The following is a 17,283-nucleotide window of genomic DNA, read 5'->3' on the forward strand; positions in this document are numbered from 1 at the left end:
GAAGCGCTTCTCTTCCGGCGTCCCCCTGTGTTTGTTGACGTGTCTCCGTGTTGACGTATGATTCATCCTTCCCAAGATGGCGATGCACCTGTTCCGTCGCTGCTGATCTCTGTTGCTTTTCCTGCGCAGTGAAAGAAAAAACTACAACATCAGAAAGCAGGACACAAATATTAAACTGGCGGCGTAGCTAAAAAAAACTCTAGGAGTCCCAAAAAAATGTCCACAGAGGAGCTGTCAGCGTCGGACAGCGAGGCTCTCTTCGCCGGCGCCGGGAAGCGATGGGCACCGGTGGGCGCCGTGGCTAGCCCCGAGGATGAGCGCAGCTGCAGCGGGAGAAGGAACGCTGGTCAGCCGGGGCAGAGAGGCTCATCGTCGGGCCTCGAGGAGGAGATGACCGTTAAGATGAAGAGGCTGGAGGACGAGCAGGACTTGCTGAACTCGTCTCTGCTCGCGCTCACCTCCCATTTCGCTCAGGTGCAGTTCAGACTGAAGCAGATAGTTCACGCACAGAGCGACGAGAAGGAGAGGATGCTGGCCGAGCTGGAGGAGTTTGCGTTCAGGGGATGCCCGCATGTGGTGGGCTGCAGGGTGCAGGATGCCACGCAGCTGGAGAACTCGGTGAGTCCCATGCTGAGATTATTATGGGTCCAAAAACATCACGACAAACTGTATGTCTATAGTCACATAGTTATTAGCATGAACAATAAATACAATATACATAAAACACTGTGCTTTATCATATTATACACAATTTATGCTATATATAACAAGGGCTACTGACTGGGAGAACTACTGTAAGAAACAACTATCATAGCAAAATGTTAACTTATTTCTTATCAAAACATTATTAGTTTAATAACTTATATAATCTGGAAAAATATAAAAATAGTCAACTGTTATTTTAGGAAAGTTACAAAAATGTATACTTTTCTTTAAAAAACAACAAAAACAAAAGAGATTTGATCCCGAGTACAATCCACATTAGAGGATTAAAACTTAAAAACTAGTTTACCACCATTTGACTCTAGTATAATTAGTAAGTAAACAATATATTTGTGATATTTACACATTATCACGATAATCTGAAGTCCAACTAGTGCTAAAATATAATTTAAGTCACCTTCCACTCAAAAAACATACTTTTATTCTTCTTCTTCATACAGTTTAATGTTGGAGCTTCACTGTGCAGACTTTATTTTCATGTCCATTTGCTGAAAGTGGGAAGTTTCTCTGTTTTTAATGGGTTTCATTGAGCCAATTCTGGTCCAATAATCAACTTACACAAGTATGATGAGCAAACACACACTAAGAAGATAAGATAAAGATAATAAGATGTATCTTTATTGATCTCCTTTGGCAGAAATTCAAGTTGACACAGCAGTACAGTGTAACAGAGTAGCAGCATAAGGATGAAAGTGTACTAAAACAACAATAAACAACAATAAATATAGTCAATAAACAAGTCAAAATAGGATTAAATAAATAAATAAATAAATAAATAAAACTGGGTCTTTGTGTAAATAAATCTGCAATATATTAAAAAAAAAGAAGTTCCTGAGATTTACGTACATACAATAAACCCTCATACAGATAAACAGTGAAGTAGGAGACATCTTGTGTTCAGCAGGAAAAAACGTATTACTTAAAATAAACTTATATAAAGAGTGAGAAGGATTAGGTGCCCTTTTTTAAAAATATTAAAGTGGTAATTATACTGTTTTTGTCGCAAAACTGTATCAAAAACACACTTTATTCAAAGGGTTAGGGTTATGTCTTCAAGATGCATATAAAAGACTCAGCTTTCAATACTAAGTTGTGTCTAATAGGGGTTTTTTTTATCCATAAATAATCAATTATCTTGTTAAAATCTAGCATACTCCTTTTTCCCTTAGTATATATTCCATATACACTGTGGTGGTCGTCCATATATACAGTGTTATCGTGAAGGGTAAAGGATCTACCAAGCAATATATTAGATCTGTCTTTTATTCCAGGTGACAGTAGGCAGGGGTGACATGTCTATGAGTGTGTGTGTGTGTGTGTGTGTGTGTGTGTGTGTGTGTGTGTGTGTGTGTGTGTGTGTGTGTGTGTGTTTGACGCCGATAGTTTTGCGTGCAGATCACAGTATGTAGATAGTAACACATGCCTGTAGGAGACAGCCGGTGCTATGTGATGTCCTGTAAATAGAAATCAGGCACACATGCAGGCAAGTCTGCAACATGAGGTGAGAGACTAATGAGGATTTATTACATTATTAAAGAATCATTTGGTCTATAAAATCAAAGATGCAACCTCAAATATCTTCTTTTGTCCTGACCAACAGACCGCAACTCAAAGATCTCTCAGCTAACTGTCATAAAGGACCAAAAGAAACCAGGAAATATTCACATTAAAGAAGCTGGAATCAAAGAATATTAATATTTTTCTTTAAAATGGCTCAAAATAATTGCCAATTTCTAGTCTATTTTTTGTCAAAATCATCACAGAGATATTTAAAACCCACAAACACACACATATGTAGTCTCTTTACTCACTCAAACACACATATACGAGCGTGGATACGTGTGTATGGAGTTAAACCCAGCTTTATTAAATCAGCACGTCGGCTGTGCTGCGTCTTTCTGATTAAATTGCGCCTGTTGCGTCACACTCGAGGCTGCTCCCACCTCCGTTTTGTTCCTGGGGATCTCTTATCTCTGGTGGAAAATGTCACGCTTTTTCTGCCTCAAGTGTGTGACTCACTCAAAGCCGGCCGCAGACTCGATGGAAATGTCTCCGGCAGATAACTATCTGTTTAATAAAGGTTTCTGTGTACACTGTAATTACTGTGTGAAGCAACCCAGCCTTTTTACAGTTACTCTTTTAGCTCAAGTATCGGCCTCCTGTGGTTATTGTTTGCATGTGATATGACGAGATCTTTATTTATTCTGCCCTAAAGGTCTTTTTTAAAATATAATTTCTCCTTTTTTCACATGCTTTACTTACAGGGAGATCTGGTGAGTAATATTCCTCAGTTTGGTTTGTGTATATCTGTGGTAGAAAGTTACAAAATCTCCTAAAAAGGTGCAACAGGCTCTTAAATAAACTGCTGCTCTGACTTCATCACACCACAGGTCTGAAAGTCATTGTGTGGATTGATTTAATCTTTATTTTGGTCAATTAAAATATAACATATAAGACATAAAAACAAAAGAAAACATGGAAGAAAAGTGTGCATACCCAATAACATAATAATATACGTCTACTGCAAACTGTCCTGGTCAGTGACTAAATAAGGGTTGGTAAGATGAGCAATTCAAAAATATAGATAAGATAAATATCAAAAATTGTATTAAAAAACAGCAACAGATGTTTTAAATGTACATTTTGTATTTTTGTTGGTTTCATGTCATCTGAAATGTCATTTGCACCATTTTTTTAACCAAGAGTAAGACTGAATGCTCCTCGAAAATGTCAAATGGTGTAACCACAAAAGAATGATAAATATTACATATTTTATCACCTACAGTGTATTTAAGTGGACTTATACTAATAATTGCTTCATTTTTAAAATGCAATGAAATTGTTCCTGATCTCCATGGTTACCAGAGTAAATGTAATATTTAGAACAATTGTATTCCATTACCTTTATTTAATATAAAAAGTTATAATGTAAGATCATGCCAAACTAGTTGATATGGTGTTTTATTGAGAATTTACGCAATATTAATTATTTGGGACAAAGTCTTTATGGTTACACCACTTACACATTTTTGCCATAATCCTCTAATATTTTCTCTCAAACTGGATTAAAAGCAGAAATGTTATGCTGTGTGTAAGTTATTCATATGTTTCATTTCAAATTTTATCCCCTTTAAATTTGACTAAACCACATGGACACAAAAACCCACCATTGACCCTTGTCATATTGTTATAGTGTATTTATATATGGAGTCTTTCTTTCTTTGTACATATTTACAGAAAGGGCTTCATACTCAAATGTTGATGTTGACATCAGTCATAGTTATGCTCCTCTGGTCAGAATTAAACACACACCTCATGTCATATAGTTCCTCAGTCTGTAGTTATACTAAAAACTGTTGTGAATGTGTGTCTGTCTCTTCTTCTGACAGAGTGAGAGAGAGAAGAGGGAGCGCCTGGAGGCTCAGAGAGAAAAACAGAAGGATCTCATTTTCCAACTGAAGACCCAGCTGGACGACCTGGAGCGCTTCGCCTACCAGGAAGGCAGCTACGACTCGCTGCCGCAGTCTGTCGTCATGGAGAGACAGAAGGTGGGAATGAGGAAATGCACCGATGTGGGAGGGTCATGGAGGGTTTTGTATCAGAGAGACAATAACTAATCCGTCATATGGAGACAGATACATTTACTCCACAAACTGTCTGTTACGCTGAGCACATAATTTGATGTTTACCTGTTTCAACTCAGGTGTAACAAGTCAAACGTTCGTTCTCAAAAATGCTTCAGGGTCTGCAGTGTTTGCCTGGGAAGCTGAAAATCCCATCTAGCCTATTTATTTGTTTATATAGCACCTTTCATACAAGAAACGCATCTCAAAGTGCTTTACAATAAAAGACATGAGATGACATGAAAATGACATAAAAACAAAAACATTAATGTAACATAAGATGGAAATAAAACCCACTTGACAACATTCATAGAGATAAGAAGTATTTGAACTTGTGCACACGATCCATAAATCAGATAAAGAAGAAAAACAAGGACCTAAGTTTGTCTTCTAGAGTCAGAAGGTGGAGCTTTCTACTTTCATATTAAATGATATGTCTTGCAGTTTTTTATATTATTCTTATTATCGAAGAATCTCAAACCAACAATGAATTTAACTACTTACAACTATAGTGTGTGCATCTTAAACCTGATATATCTGATTCCTCCATTGTTGTCCAAAAACTATTAAAAACACGTTAATGAGCCACACTGCTGCTCTGTGTGACATGTTCATGAAGTTTGGTTGCCTTAGTTTAGAAATGGCTCCAAACACTAATGAACACTCAAGTCAAGAGGATTGTGAGATGTCCTCTCTGGAGACTGAAAGTGTGATGACTGTTACTAACAAGACCAAACTCTTCATAATGAAGGAACATGTCACCCAGTGAAGCGGTGTGACTCACTGACAACAACAGAGGTCTACGACACAGAGGAATAAGATTTATCAGACTTTGGATACACACACAATGCTTGTTAGTGGATCAGTTCATTGTTGAATTTAGAGAATCCAAATGCAGGCAAACAGGATAAAAACTGTTTTCATCTTAAAAAGTTGACTCCATTATTAGATATTAAGGAATTAAGACACACCTGCAGGTATCTGCCTTATGAGGTTTTTCATGTTGAATTATCTAAACCAGGGTAAGACTCGTGTGCATCTAGACATACTCAATATACTCCTCTGAAACACAGGAAAGTACCACAACCTCAAAGTTAAGTGCAGTAATTGAGTGAATAAATGTAGTTTATCCACCACTTTAAACCTCAAATAACCTAATTTTACCATGATATCAAAACTTTAACCCTCGTACGTTCTCCAGGTCATCATTGACGAGCTGATCAAGAAGCTGGACGTGAACCTGAACGAGGACATCGGGAACTTGTCCCCCGAGGAGCTGAGGCACCGAGTGGACGCTGCCATCGCTCAGATAGTGAACCCGGCCCGGGTCAAAGAGCAGCTGGTGGACCAGCTCAAAACCCAGATCAGAGACCTGGAGATGTTCATCAACTTTATCCAAGGTACACAGTCTGATATATACACAAACAATCAACTGTTAGCCAGTTTTTTGATTGGTTCAATGAGTAATTTTGCTTTTTTCTTCCAAAAAAAAAAAGACGAGGTGGGGAATCCTCTGTTGCCAGATGGACACAGCCAGCAGCCGCAAGCAGCAGGAACCAGCTCCAGAGCTGCGGGAGTGAATAAGAAAGGTCAGTCAGTTTATTTAAATCTCTAACTGAAGCTACCTGCTGATGTTTGGTGTAATTAAACCACTAGATGTGTTTTATTATTCAGTAATATGTTGAATAATATCCATAAATTCATACATTTTTGAGCCACTGATCTGTCAAACTGTGCCTCAGGTTTTTAAAGATATATTAACTGGCGGGTAATAGTGTATGAAGTCTATTATATTCTGATGTTTGTCTTTCTGTCTCTGCAGTGGACCCAGAACAGGCTCAGAAGATGCGGGAGACGGGCCTGCAGCTGATCCAGAAGGCGCTCGCCGTGCTGCAGATTTTCGCTGCCAGCCAGTTTGGCTGCGCTCCCGGTCATGTCCCTCAGAGCATGTGGCCTCAGGACTCATCGGTGCAGGACTACGGCCCCCTGCTGCAGCGTCTGGAGGCGGCCGTCGACAAGGTGCGAGTGCTGGGCTCGCGCAGGCAGCCGTCCCTCGAACACGTCGTCAACTACACCAGCAACGCGGCTCTGGGGCCCCGAGACGAGCTGACGACGTCCGTGAGGAAGGAGCTAGCTTTTGCTCTGAGAGACTTGTTGGCTCACGGACTCTTCTTGCCCTCCCAGACCATGAGCCTGGTGCTGGCTCCCATCTCCTGCCTGCTGCCTTACAGACCCGCTCCACAGACCATGCACCCGTGGGAACTCTTTGTCAAATACTACCACTCCAAAAACGGGAAGGAGTTCGTGGAGTCGCCTGCACGCCAGCTTTCGCAGTCCTTCAGCCTGCCTGTAGGGGGCGGCCCGGTGACCATCACCCCTAAACAGTCTCTGCTGTGGGCCATCCACACTGTGCTGAAGGAGCATGGACGTTACAAGCGAGGACCGGACACAGAGTTCAAAGCGCTGGTGTGTATGGCTCTGAATGAGCAGCGGCTGGTGTCGTGGCTCAACCTGCTGTGTAAGACGGGGACTCTGATACACCCACACTACTACTCCTGGAGCTACATGGCTCAGACCGGCTTCGAGGGGGCTTTGCGCATCCTGGGACGCATCAGCCACCTCAAATTTAACCTCCCCGTGGACCTGGCTGTGAGGCAACTGAAGAACATTAAGGATGCTTTCTGAGGAGGGACCAAAAAAAACAAAAAGACATAAAACAAACCCACGAGAAGTAGAGAAACACTAGTCTCAGAATTAAAGTATTTTATCAGCTAAAGTACACTGCTCTTACCTGGTATTCAGGGCTGGAAGCATGACTCTGTGCTTCAAGTATGTAACATTTTAAAGGCTGTTTAAAGGGGACTTATCATGCACATTTCCTGCTCTATATTTTTTAATCTGGGGCTTTACTAGAATGTCTTTGCATGATTTACAGCTACAAAAATCCTTATTTATCTTATACTGCCTCTGTATGCAGCCTCTCAGTTCAGCTTCGGACTTAAACATGCTGTTTTAGCTCCTGTCTCCTTAATCTGCCTCCTTCCCATTCAGTCCCTTCTTCTTTTTCTCATTCTTTATTCAACATATAAACTTCTCAAAGCCTCAATCTGATCCAAAATATGCAAATGGAGCTGAAAAATCTCCATTAACTCCATAAAAACAACCAAAAAACCCCCACTAAAAGCATGATACGTCCCCTTTTAAGCAACCTCTCGTGTAAAGTACAATTCTGTGACGTCTTACAGTACATGCATGGATGATTATGTCGTGTGAGCTTCAGTCATAAGCAACCTGCATATTTAACGTATCCCGGTATGTTTGAGAAATGCCAAAATAATGTCAACTTGTACTGTAAAAAACCTGCCTTAGAAGTGAGAGATAAAGTAAAGCTTTTCCTGACCTTACTGACCTGTGTTCATCATCATATCATCCTCTCCTCCCCCTCCTCCTATGCAGCACTTACACAGTAATCAGTATACTGTAATGTTAGTTGATAGCTGGACAATCCAAGAGAAAAGGAGACATAATGAAAAGGGGGGGGGGGGCGACTTACTGTGGCTTTCACACAGTAAACCCAAAAAGCTTGTGATGGATTGGTGTGTGTAAAAGCTGCATGTTGCTGCTCTGAAGAAAAGTGTGAAATATTTAGGTGGTGAATCACGTGTAGCAAACTAGCAGATTTTAAAGCACTCAGGTCAACTTGAAACATAATGAAGAAAATTGTGAAAAGTGTTGGTTACAAATATGCAGCTATCGACTTTGCTTCTCTCCTTGCTCCATGCTTCAAACTTCCGAGGCTGTTCATGCACGTCGTGTTTTCAGGTGTGTTATTAATATTTTAAAGCCCCTGTATGAACTGCTGCTGCTGCTGCTTTTTCCTCCTTGTTCCAGGTTGTAGTTAAGAATCAAATGACAGCGATATTGTACGTAAAGCATTTATTTGATGATGTTAATTAACAGTTTAACATGAATCGAAGGATGATAAAGGTTTGTTTTTCAGAGGGAATTCTCTTTTTTGATCTTCCTGAGAGACTGAGTTGCACGAATCCTATCCTCGAATAATGAATGTACAAAAAACCATAGATGCTATTAAACTGAGGGTAGCTCCTATCTGCTCCATGTTCCCTTACTGTTTCTTCTGGTGTATGTTTCAAACCTTTAAAGTGTTGGCGTGCTGATAAAACATCACCCTGTGTTTGTATTTCCTGAGATTAAGACACATATTTTATATCAGAAACACATTTATTTTACGTTACAGTTTCCTGTTTTTAGGCTGTGTGCTTCAATGCCCCCCCCACCCCCGATTTAGTTGCGTCTTGTTCTGCTGTTACATTGTGATTCATGTACACGGACGTTTATTTATTGGACGGCATGTTTCAGCTCAACACTGGAGTAGATGAAACGTATCAGAAACACTGTTAAAAGTAGCTGCTGTAGATGTTCAGTCTGGGTGTAATAGTAATAATACACACTGAGTCATTTAAACTGAGCTGTTTATGTTGTTTTTATTTAATCAATTAAAACTGTTAATATATTCAGAGGTATGATTTGTGTCCAATTTCTTTCAGCCCTGGTACCGATATCCTTGGATAACAAGAAAACGGAGATAGGAGCAGTCATTTAGGTTGTGTTAAATTTCTGAATTGTTTTTTTTTTTTGGAATAAACCATCAAAAAATATAATGAACAGCTTTCTGAATCAGTAACATTGCGAAAATAATCAATCTGAGGAGATAATGGCTTTTGGGAGGCTTTCGTTCGCTGTTGATAGCAATGATGTCGCCCCCTGGTGGCTCACAGTGGTTACAACATGTGCAGACTTTTTTTTTCTGTATGTGTTGCAGTCATAAGAAAGATAACTGCAGGAGGAATTTCAGTGTATCAGTTATTTTACAATGACAAACAGCTGGACTCCCAGTTAACACAGCAGTTGTGTTTTGGGGGCTACAATAATCAACTTAATGAGCCCGTCTGCACTAATCACTCAATGCTTTATTGCTATAAATGAAGTAAAAAGGTGATGATTATGGTGGGTTTATTTTCAAAAAGCGTTTGGGATTTTCAGGATGGGATTCAGCAAGAGTTGCCATGGAAACGGCCAGTTCAAACGTCAACAACCTGCAGCCCAGAGCGCACCTGCAGGAGTCTGTTCATCTTCATTATAGCACAGAAACGGTGTGTTCAGCTGTTTTTAATACTGACTGAAAACTCAAGAGCTAAACAGTTTTAGTTTACTGTGAGTTTGATTATTAAAGTGTTTTATCTGATAGTTTATTTTAAAATGTTTGTCGTATTTTTACTGAACAGACAAAAGCCACATTTAAAACTACTGCCGAACTGATTAGCAGCTGTCTGTGGTTCACATAGCAATGTGTTGTTGCCCTTTGTGTTAACATTTCTGTTTTTTTGTGTCTTTATTTTATGTTGATAGATGGAGGAATATCATACAGAGATGAATACAAACAGCAGCAGTACAATGAGCTCATCAGCAGAGGTGAGAGCCAGAAAATAAACCTGAGAAATGTATCAGTGATCAGTGGTGGAAGATGTATTCAGGTCTTTTATTTTGGTTAAAAGGAAGTGCCAGTACAGCAATGTAGAAATACTCAATTACAAGTAATAGTCCAGCATGAAGAATCCTACTTAATATATAAGTATTTCGAGCTTGATGTAGTTAAAGTATTACAGTAAAAGTACTGCAGTATTATGAGTGATGTAGTATGCAGTATTACAGTAAAAGTAGTGGTTTGGTCCTCTGACTGATATATTATTATTATGACATCATTAGATTATTAATAGTGAAGCATCAGTGTTAGAGCAGCATGTTACTGTTGTAGCTGCTGGAGGTGGAGCTAGTTTACACTACTTTATATACAGTTAGCTAGTTTAGTCCAGTGGTTCCCAACCTAGGGGTGGGGCCCCTCCAAAGGGTCAGCAGATAAATGTGAGGGGTGGTGAGATGATTAATGGGAGAGGAAAGAAGAAAAAACTAAGTTCTGATACACAAATGTGTTTTCAGTTTTTTGACTTTTTCTCTAATCTTTGATTTTTGCTGAAATATTGGATCATTTGAACATTTATTGAAATGAAAGCATGTGAGAAGTTTAGAGGGAAAAATCACTATTTTATCTTTAACAATGTGTTGTATTTTAAAAGCTTGTTATATTATCCATTGTGTCAAATCTTAATCTGAAAAGTAACTAAAGCTGTCAAATAAATGTAGTGGAGTAGAAAGTATAAAGTAGTATCAAATGGAAATACTCGAGTAAAGTAGAAGTACCCCAAAATAGTACTTGAGTAAAAATGAGTACATTCTCTAAAAAGTTTTGTTTTACATGAAGGCTCTGGGTTTATTAAATTGCCTGTAACCATAGCAACATTTCTGATGCTTTAGGCTCTGACAGGTGACACTAAACTTAACTATGAGTTAAACTGACACATTTAAATATATTTAACATTGATGAATGATTTAAACTCAGCTTTCTTTGTTCTTATGGTAAGTTGGTGGTGTAAGACTTCATCTCTACCTCAGCCATGTTTTTCCACACATCAGGACACCTCTTCTTGTATCAGTCCCAATATTTAACACCTTCTTCCTCTCCTTGTGTCTTTTCTGTTTCCATATAATAGAAACAAACTGGACCTCATAGTGAAGGTGTGGAGAGTTTCACAGGAGGACAAACTGCTTCCCTCCGGCCTCCACCAGACACTATGGAGGAAACACATCACTGTGAGCTGTGTCAGAAGAGCTTCTGTAACGCACAATATCTACAGCTTCATCAGCGGATCCACACCAGAGAAAAACCGCACACCTGTGAGCAGTGTGGTCGAAGTTTCGCTATATCTGTGACTTTAAGGAGACATCGCCGGACTCATACTGGAGAAAAGCCGTACAGCTGTGACCAGTGTGGGAGACGCTTCTCTTACCTAGGTGGTCTGAACGTTCATCAGCGGACTCACACTGGAGAAAAGCCTTTCACCTGCGACCAGTGTGGGAAGTGTTTTACTCAATCTAGTAATCTAAAGAGTCATAAATGCACCCATGCTGAAGAAAAGCCTTATACCTGCAATAGGTGCTGGAAAAGTTTTACTCAGTTTAGTGATCTAAAGAGCCATCAGTGCACTCCTGATGGAGAGAAAAAGCTTTACAACTGCAACTACTGTGGGAAGCTCTTCCCTTACCCAAGTTCTCTGAGGGTTCATCAGCGGAGTCACACTGGAGTAAAGCCTTACACCTGTGACCAGTGCGGGAAAAGTTTTATTCAATCTAGTCATCTAAAGCTCCATCAGGGCACTCATGTTGGAGCAAAGCCTTCTACCTGCAACCAGTGTGGGAAGATTTTTACTCAATCTAGTGATCTAACGAGTCATCAGTGTACTCACGCTGGAGAAAAAAAGCTTAACACTTGTGACCATTGTGGGAAATTCTTTCCTTTCCGAAGTAGACTGATGGTTCATCTGCAGACTCACGCCAAAGAAAAGCCGTACAGCTGTGACCAGTGTGGGAAATGCTTTTCTTTCCGATGTCGTCTGACGCTTCATCGGCGGACTCACACTGGAGAAAAGCCTTACAGCTGTGACCAGTGTGATAAAAGTTTCACTCGATCTAAAACTTTAAAGATCCATCGTCACATTCACACGGGGGAGAAGTTACACAGCTGTGACCAGTGCGAGAAACGCTTCCTTTACCATAGTAGTCTGACGGTTCATCGGCGGATTCACACCGGAGAAAAGCCGTACAGCTGTGACCGGTGTGAGAAGCGTTTTACTCAAGCCAATCATCTAAAAAAACATCGGTGCGCTGACGCTGCAGGAAAAAAGCCTCACATCTGCGAGCAGTGCGGGAAACACTTTCCTCACCTGAGAAACCTGAAGATTCATCAGAGAATACACCTGATCTGTCTGTCTCAGCTGTTAAACGTCACTAAGAACACGTCATGAAAATATTTAAATAAAGTTCATTGCCTATGCACGCAGCTCGAGTGGGGAAATTTTTAATAATGTTGCTTTAAACCTGCTGTCAAAGCTACAGCAGCAAATACAGGCTTCACTGAGGAGCAAAGCAGCACCATCGGCAGGGTCGAGGGTTTGATGCCCACACAAGGTTCACGGGTCAGTTCTATTGTCATTAAACAAAACAGGGTTGCACCATGAAATGCAGCTTTAGCCAACGCCTCAAAACAAATAATAAAACATTTATTTATTTGTTTATTTGTCAGGGACCATTAATCTCAAAGAGAAAAGATGCATTGCAACAGAGTAAAGCCCTTGGCTAGTTTCCATCTGCAGTCCATGTGATAGTCCAACACAAGGACTAAAAACTTAGAAAGTGTCGTCAAGGTGGGAAGATAGACACAAGCACAAAATACATAGGCTACATTGAAATTATAATAAAATAAAACAAAAGTGGCAATAAATAGAACAAAGAATATAAATGTTTAACCAAGATGTTTAATATAAGGGGGAAAACACTATATTTACAGTCCATATTATTTAAAGGTGCCTCTCTGGGCACTCGAGGACACCATAGAATAAATAAACAAAACAGTAAATAATAAAGAAAACCATAAGAAACAAAACAGATAAAAGACATTGTAGAACTGACAACACAAAGTAAGGTGAGGTAGATTATAAACAAAGTTGTTTTTGTTGTTTTAAAAAAAAATATATTTTAAAAACATCAACGATCCAAAAAAAATGCGTGATGCAGTTTTTAAAAGTGTAAAAGAAAAATAAATAACATTTAAAAAATAAATAACGGGATGGATTTTTTTTTCTATAAGCGGAAGTGACGTGTGTTTCTCGCCGTGTCAAAGTTCACAGAAACCTTCTCGGCTTCCTTTCCTGTTAGCGGCGGCCGTAGAACAGCATCAGTGAGTGAAACATCCCTACTAAAAATCTTCAAACATCGGCTCGAATCCGACCGATTTATAGTTTTTATCCCACCAGACTTGTAACAAACACTCATTTAGACAAAATCAATGTGTTATTATCGTGATTATGTGTTTGATTAAAGTAGTTAGTAAGCATTTAGTGCGGCGCTTCGTCTCCGTAGCGCTGGATCCAACATGGCTACTCCACTTTGTTATAGCAGCTTTATTCTGCATGTTTAGGCTCACACATTGTAGTTTTAACTCACATTTAAACTAAATTACAACCAGCAACTGTATCACTAACGTGTCTACTAGAAAAACGCCTTCATTTCCAGTTCCTATCTATCGTTTAGGCCCATTTAAAGTATTGATTGTGTATCGGAAACGCTACACTGTTTTTTGACTGTGTATTTTTCTCTGTGTGGTAGTAATGGGCAAGTTCATGAAGCCTGGGAAGGTGGTAATGGTCCTAGCTGGACGCTACGCCGGACGCAAGGCTGTCATCGTCAAGGTACAGGAAAAAGAAACACACACACACATATACACAACATGTGGAGCTCTGTGGACTTAAATATCAGGGTTAATGTGTTAAAAGATGGGTTAAAACAGCAGTTAGGTGAACATAAGCACTGAAAGAGGGTTTAATAGCTGTTAACATTAAAATATCCCCTTTAGATGTGGTTTAAGTGGAAGTGATGGAGGCCAAAACCCACAATGTGTCCACAGTCATTTAAAAGTTGTGCAGCTTATATTCAGCTTCAGCAGTCTGAGTTAGTCATCAAGTGGATATCTGACACATTTACAGTCTTTTAGCATCAAATTGCCTCTTTGTGTTTCCCCTGTTGAGCTGTGGTGGAAATATAGTAACAAAAAGAGGGACATTGGTACTAGAAAGACTGTAACACTGAAAGATATCTACTTGATTTCAGTCATTTGGACGGCTGAAGCTTCATATTAGTTTCTGATAAACTTTTAAATACATTTTTGCACAGTAGGACGACTGTAGATTGTCTCCTGTCACTTACATTGTTAGTGTATTATGAAGGGATCTTCTAATGGTTAGTGTGAACAGGAGGAATGATTACAGCAAGAACAACCTGTTTCAATGTTGATTTGATTTTGAGCACCTGACTGTTTAAGTAGGTCTTTAAATAGTTTAAACAATGTGGAAAAACTGAACTTGTATAAAAAAAGATTGATTTTAATATCGTCTCCTTTGCAGAACATTGACGATGGCACCACCGACCGTCCTTACAGCCACGCTCTGGTCGCAGGCATCGACCGCTACCCCCGTAAGGTGACCACAACCATGGGCAAGAAGAAGATCGCCAAGAGGTCCAAGATCAAGGCCTTCGTCAAGGTGTTCAACTACAACCACCTGATGCCCACCAGGTGAGTGTGTAGCTGGAGACTGATGACGTAAATCTGTTGCTGCTGTGGGTCAAACAGTGATCGAGGCAGAGCAGCTTTTATTTAACCCTCACATACTGTTCATATTCTACACCTTCACAGTAAGAAACTCCTCCATAAAAAGTGTTTATACCAAATTTTGAACCACAGATCTGTTTAGAAAGAGTTAACAAGTGAAGCATCACCAATAATCTGTATGTTAAATTGGTGTTTTTGTGGAGAATTTAAGTGAATTTAATGTTACTCACTTCTCTGCTTAAATAATCGTTGTTGGCTTCATTGTGGCCGACACCAGCGGAGTAAAAGCCTCTCACACTGAGCTTTTTGGTGAAGTGCTGACGCTGAAGCTGCTGGCGGCTCCATCCGTTAGTGGATGCTTCAGCTAGAATTAGAGTAACTCATGTAGCATTGACCAATAGTGAATCCAGATTGTCTTTGTTTGTTAAGACTACAGACTGAGTTTGTGACTAGTGTTTTAATGGTTTGGTGTTAAAAAGAAATCTGGCTTTCCTTTAAGAAGTCTTAAAATGTGTGTAAACAGGAGAGTGGACCAATAAAGAGGTTCTTCTGTCTACAGATGTCAGTCGTACAATCAGTCCTAATGTTTAAATCCCTGAAAATCAACCTGCAGGAAGCTGTTTTAAGTTTGACACATTTATAGTTATATTTAATTGATTTGTGTTTGTTGGTGGGTTAAATAGATTAGACTAAAAGTTGTGTGGAGCTTTTTAAATTAAATGTAACTGAATATTGTCACTGGATTCATTTTAGAGACGCTCTGACAAATGTTTTACTTAACACGTGTTTCTGTCCATTTTTTAAACAACTGTGAAAGTAAACATTTTCTACATCTATATACCTGATTGTAGTCTTAGTTTGCCTTTGGTGCTTTGTTGTATTTCTTGGTGTGTTGTGAGAATATCGTGACGTCCTCGTACACATGCTCGACACAAGATAACCCGGGAAGCTCTCTAGAAAAACACATTATAGCAATGCAAGTGTCTTTTTTTAGATATGTTTTATGCCAAGGTGCTGTATTCACAATATTGAGGAAATAGTTCCCAAAAGGAGAGACATCATTAGTGTGGAGATTGTTTGGTTATAAATGATCAGATGTGCATATTACAAACCTCAGTAATATGTAAGAAGTGTGTAAGAAAACTAACAAAAAGGGACAATACAACAAACCTCAACACCTCCAGCAGAAACAGCTGGTTTCTTTACAAGGAGAACCTAAAATCCTGCTTTTGTCATATCATCAATATCAACACAGTAATGTCCTGAAATATTGTGATGTTATATTAGAGCCATATGACCCACCAATACTGCTTATTCTGACTAAAATAGCTGTATTGAAGGCTTTATGAAGCAAACATCAACCAACAATAAACATTAGATTTGATGTGAAGTTCTCAGTTTATAATGTGAGACATCCTTAAAGCATCTGAGCAGAGAGATAAAAAAACACTCCAGTTATAAAGCTTTAATTATACAGATAATTTAATTAAACAAGCTGAAAGTTCAGACCTGTTCATCAGATGCTTTACAGCAGAAGTAAAAGATGTTAAACTGTTTTATTTTCCTTCCCTCAGATACTCTGTGGATATTCCTCTGGACAAAACTGTTGTCAACAAGGACGTCTTCAGGGATCCTGCCCTCAAACGCAAAGCCAGGCGGGAGGCCAAGGTGAAGTTTGAGGAGAGGTGAGTCGAGTCCAATCATTTCTTAATTTAAACATCACGTAGTTAATGTGTTCATATTGTAATAAAACATGTCAGTTGTTAATCAGCACATAAATCTAAACTATAATAATGTCTTGAAAGATGTTTTTGGTGATGTCATCGCCTGTAGAAAGTGATTTTCAGGCTCATTTATTAGAAGAATCCTCCTTTTATAAACTAATTATTAGTATTACTCAGTTTTTCAGGGTTTCTGTAGTTTAACATCGGTGCATCTTTTTATATAAAATCAATCAGCTGTTTGTTTTTGTTGTTTTTTAGAGGAAATGAACTAATTGTGTTTTTTTTCTGTTTGCAGGTACAAGACGGGCAAGAACAAGTGGTTCTTCCAGAAGCTCAGATTCTAAATTCATCGCTTTCACAAATAAATGTTTAAAAAAAGTGTTTTGACTTCTGACTTTTTATTGTAACATTCCCGTTGTTGAATAAGTAAATAAACAGGTTTATTGTACTGAGAGACATCATTTATGTTTGTTATAGTCTGGACATGTTGAGGCTTTGATTTATTAAAGATTCAGTGATTATTAGTCTGGTTTTATATATTTTGGGTCAATACTTTGGAATAAATCATTGAACACTTAAAAATGTGACACATTTACACCCATAAGCAATCAAAATGTATAAATGCATCTTTTATATTTTCTCACTTAACAAAGTTGTCATTAATCTAAGTTGTCCTACTTGTAATGTTTGTGTCCACAAAATCAAAACTGGCTCCAAATATAAACAGTTCAGTCCTTCGTCTTTGGCAAAACCAAATATATACTAAAGACAACAGTTAGATAAACATAAATTACACTTCAATTTTAATTATTGAAAGCGACAACAGAACGGAATAAAACAAGATTCTTGTTAAAATCCACAGGTGTTTCGATTTTGAAAGTACTTTTAACACTATATTTACTATGAATAATTC

General features: G+C 38.9%; 3 protein-coding genes across 3 annotated transcripts; all 3 read left to right on the forward strand.

Moving 5' to 3' along the window:
- Nucleotides 1-103: 103 nt before the first annotated feature.
- On the forward strand, nt 104-8,791 carry rundc1 (RUN domain containing 1). Its single transcript, XM_062439259.1, has 5 exons — nt 104-618; nt 4,113-4,271; nt 5,548-5,746; nt 5,843-5,935; nt 6,169-8,791. The coding sequence occupies exons 1-5, from the start codon at nt 217-219 to the stop codon at nt 7,029-7,031; spliced, it is 1,716 nt and encodes a 571-aa protein (XP_062295243.1). The 5' UTR covers nt 104-216; the 3' UTR covers nt 7,032-8,791.
- A 642-nt stretch (nt 8,792-9,433) lies between these two features.
- LOC133999284 (zinc finger protein OZF-like) lies at nt 9,434-12,286 on the forward strand. The gene is made up of 4 exons (XM_062438469.1): nt 9,434-9,520; nt 9,777-9,839; nt 10,976-11,463; nt 11,542-12,286. Exons 1-4 carry the CDS (start codon nt 9,434-9,436, stop codon nt 12,284-12,286), a joined length of 1,383 nt encoding a protein of 460 aa, XP_062294453.1.
- Nucleotides 12,287-13,165: 879 nt separating this feature from the next.
- Nucleotides 13,166-16,894, forward strand: rpl27 (ribosomal protein L27). The gene is made up of 5 exons (XM_062438599.1): nt 13,166-13,218; nt 13,647-13,729; nt 14,441-14,610; nt 16,221-16,331; nt 16,666-16,894. The coding sequence occupies exons 2-5, from the start codon at nt 13,649-13,651 to the stop codon at nt 16,712-16,714; spliced, it is 411 nt and encodes a 136-aa protein (XP_062294583.1). The 5' UTR covers nt 13,166-13,218; nt 13,647-13,648; the 3' UTR covers nt 16,715-16,894.
- The last annotated feature ends 389 nt before the right edge of the window (nt 16,895-17,283 follow it).

Source organism: Scomber scombrus, chromosome 18 (genome assembly GCF_963691925.1).
Source record: "Scomber scombrus chromosome 18, fScoSco1.1, whole genome shotgun sequence".
Taxonomy (NCBI): Eukaryota; Metazoa; Chordata; class Actinopteri; order Scombriformes; family Scombridae; genus Scomber; species Scomber scombrus.

Excerpts from the sequence above, each read along its gene's own strand:
- rundc1 (XM_062439259.1), top strand. The coding sequence starts at position 217 with ATGTCCACAGAGGAGCTGTCAGCGTCGGACAGCGAGGCTCTCTTCGCC. Across the intron at positions 4,272-5,547 it reads TCGTCATGGAGAGACAGAAG|GTCATCATTGACGAGCTGAT; the intron begins GTGGGAATGAGG and ends TACGTTCTCCAG. Across the intron at positions 5,747-5,842 it reads GTTCATCAACTTTATCCAAG|ACGAGGTGGGGAATCCTCTG; the intron begins GTACACAGTCTG and ends AAAAAAAAAAAG.
- LOC133999284 (XM_062438469.1), top strand. The coding sequence starts at position 9,434 with ATGGAAACGGCCAGTTCAAACGTCAACAACCTGCAGCCCAGAGCGCAC. Across the intron at positions 9,521-9,776 it reads TTCATTATAGCACAGAAACG|ATGGAGGAATATCATACAGA; the intron begins GTGTGTTCAGCT and ends TTATGTTGATAG. Across the intron at positions 9,840-10,975 it reads CAATGAGCTCATCAGCAGAG|AAACAAACTGGACCTCATAG; the intron begins GTGAGAGCCAGA and ends TCCATATAATAG.
- rpl27 (XM_062438599.1), top strand. The coding sequence starts at position 13,649 with ATGGGCAAGTTCATGAAGCCTGGGAAGGTGGTAATGGTCCTAGCTGGA. Across the intron at positions 13,730-14,440 it reads GCAAGGCTGTCATCGTCAAG|AACATTGACGATGGCACCAC; the intron begins GTACAGGAAAAA and ends TCTCCTTTGCAG. Across the intron at positions 16,332-16,665 it reads AAGGTGAAGTTTGAGGAGAG|GTACAAGACGGGCAAGAACA; the intron begins GTGAGTCGAGTC and ends TTCTGTTTGCAG.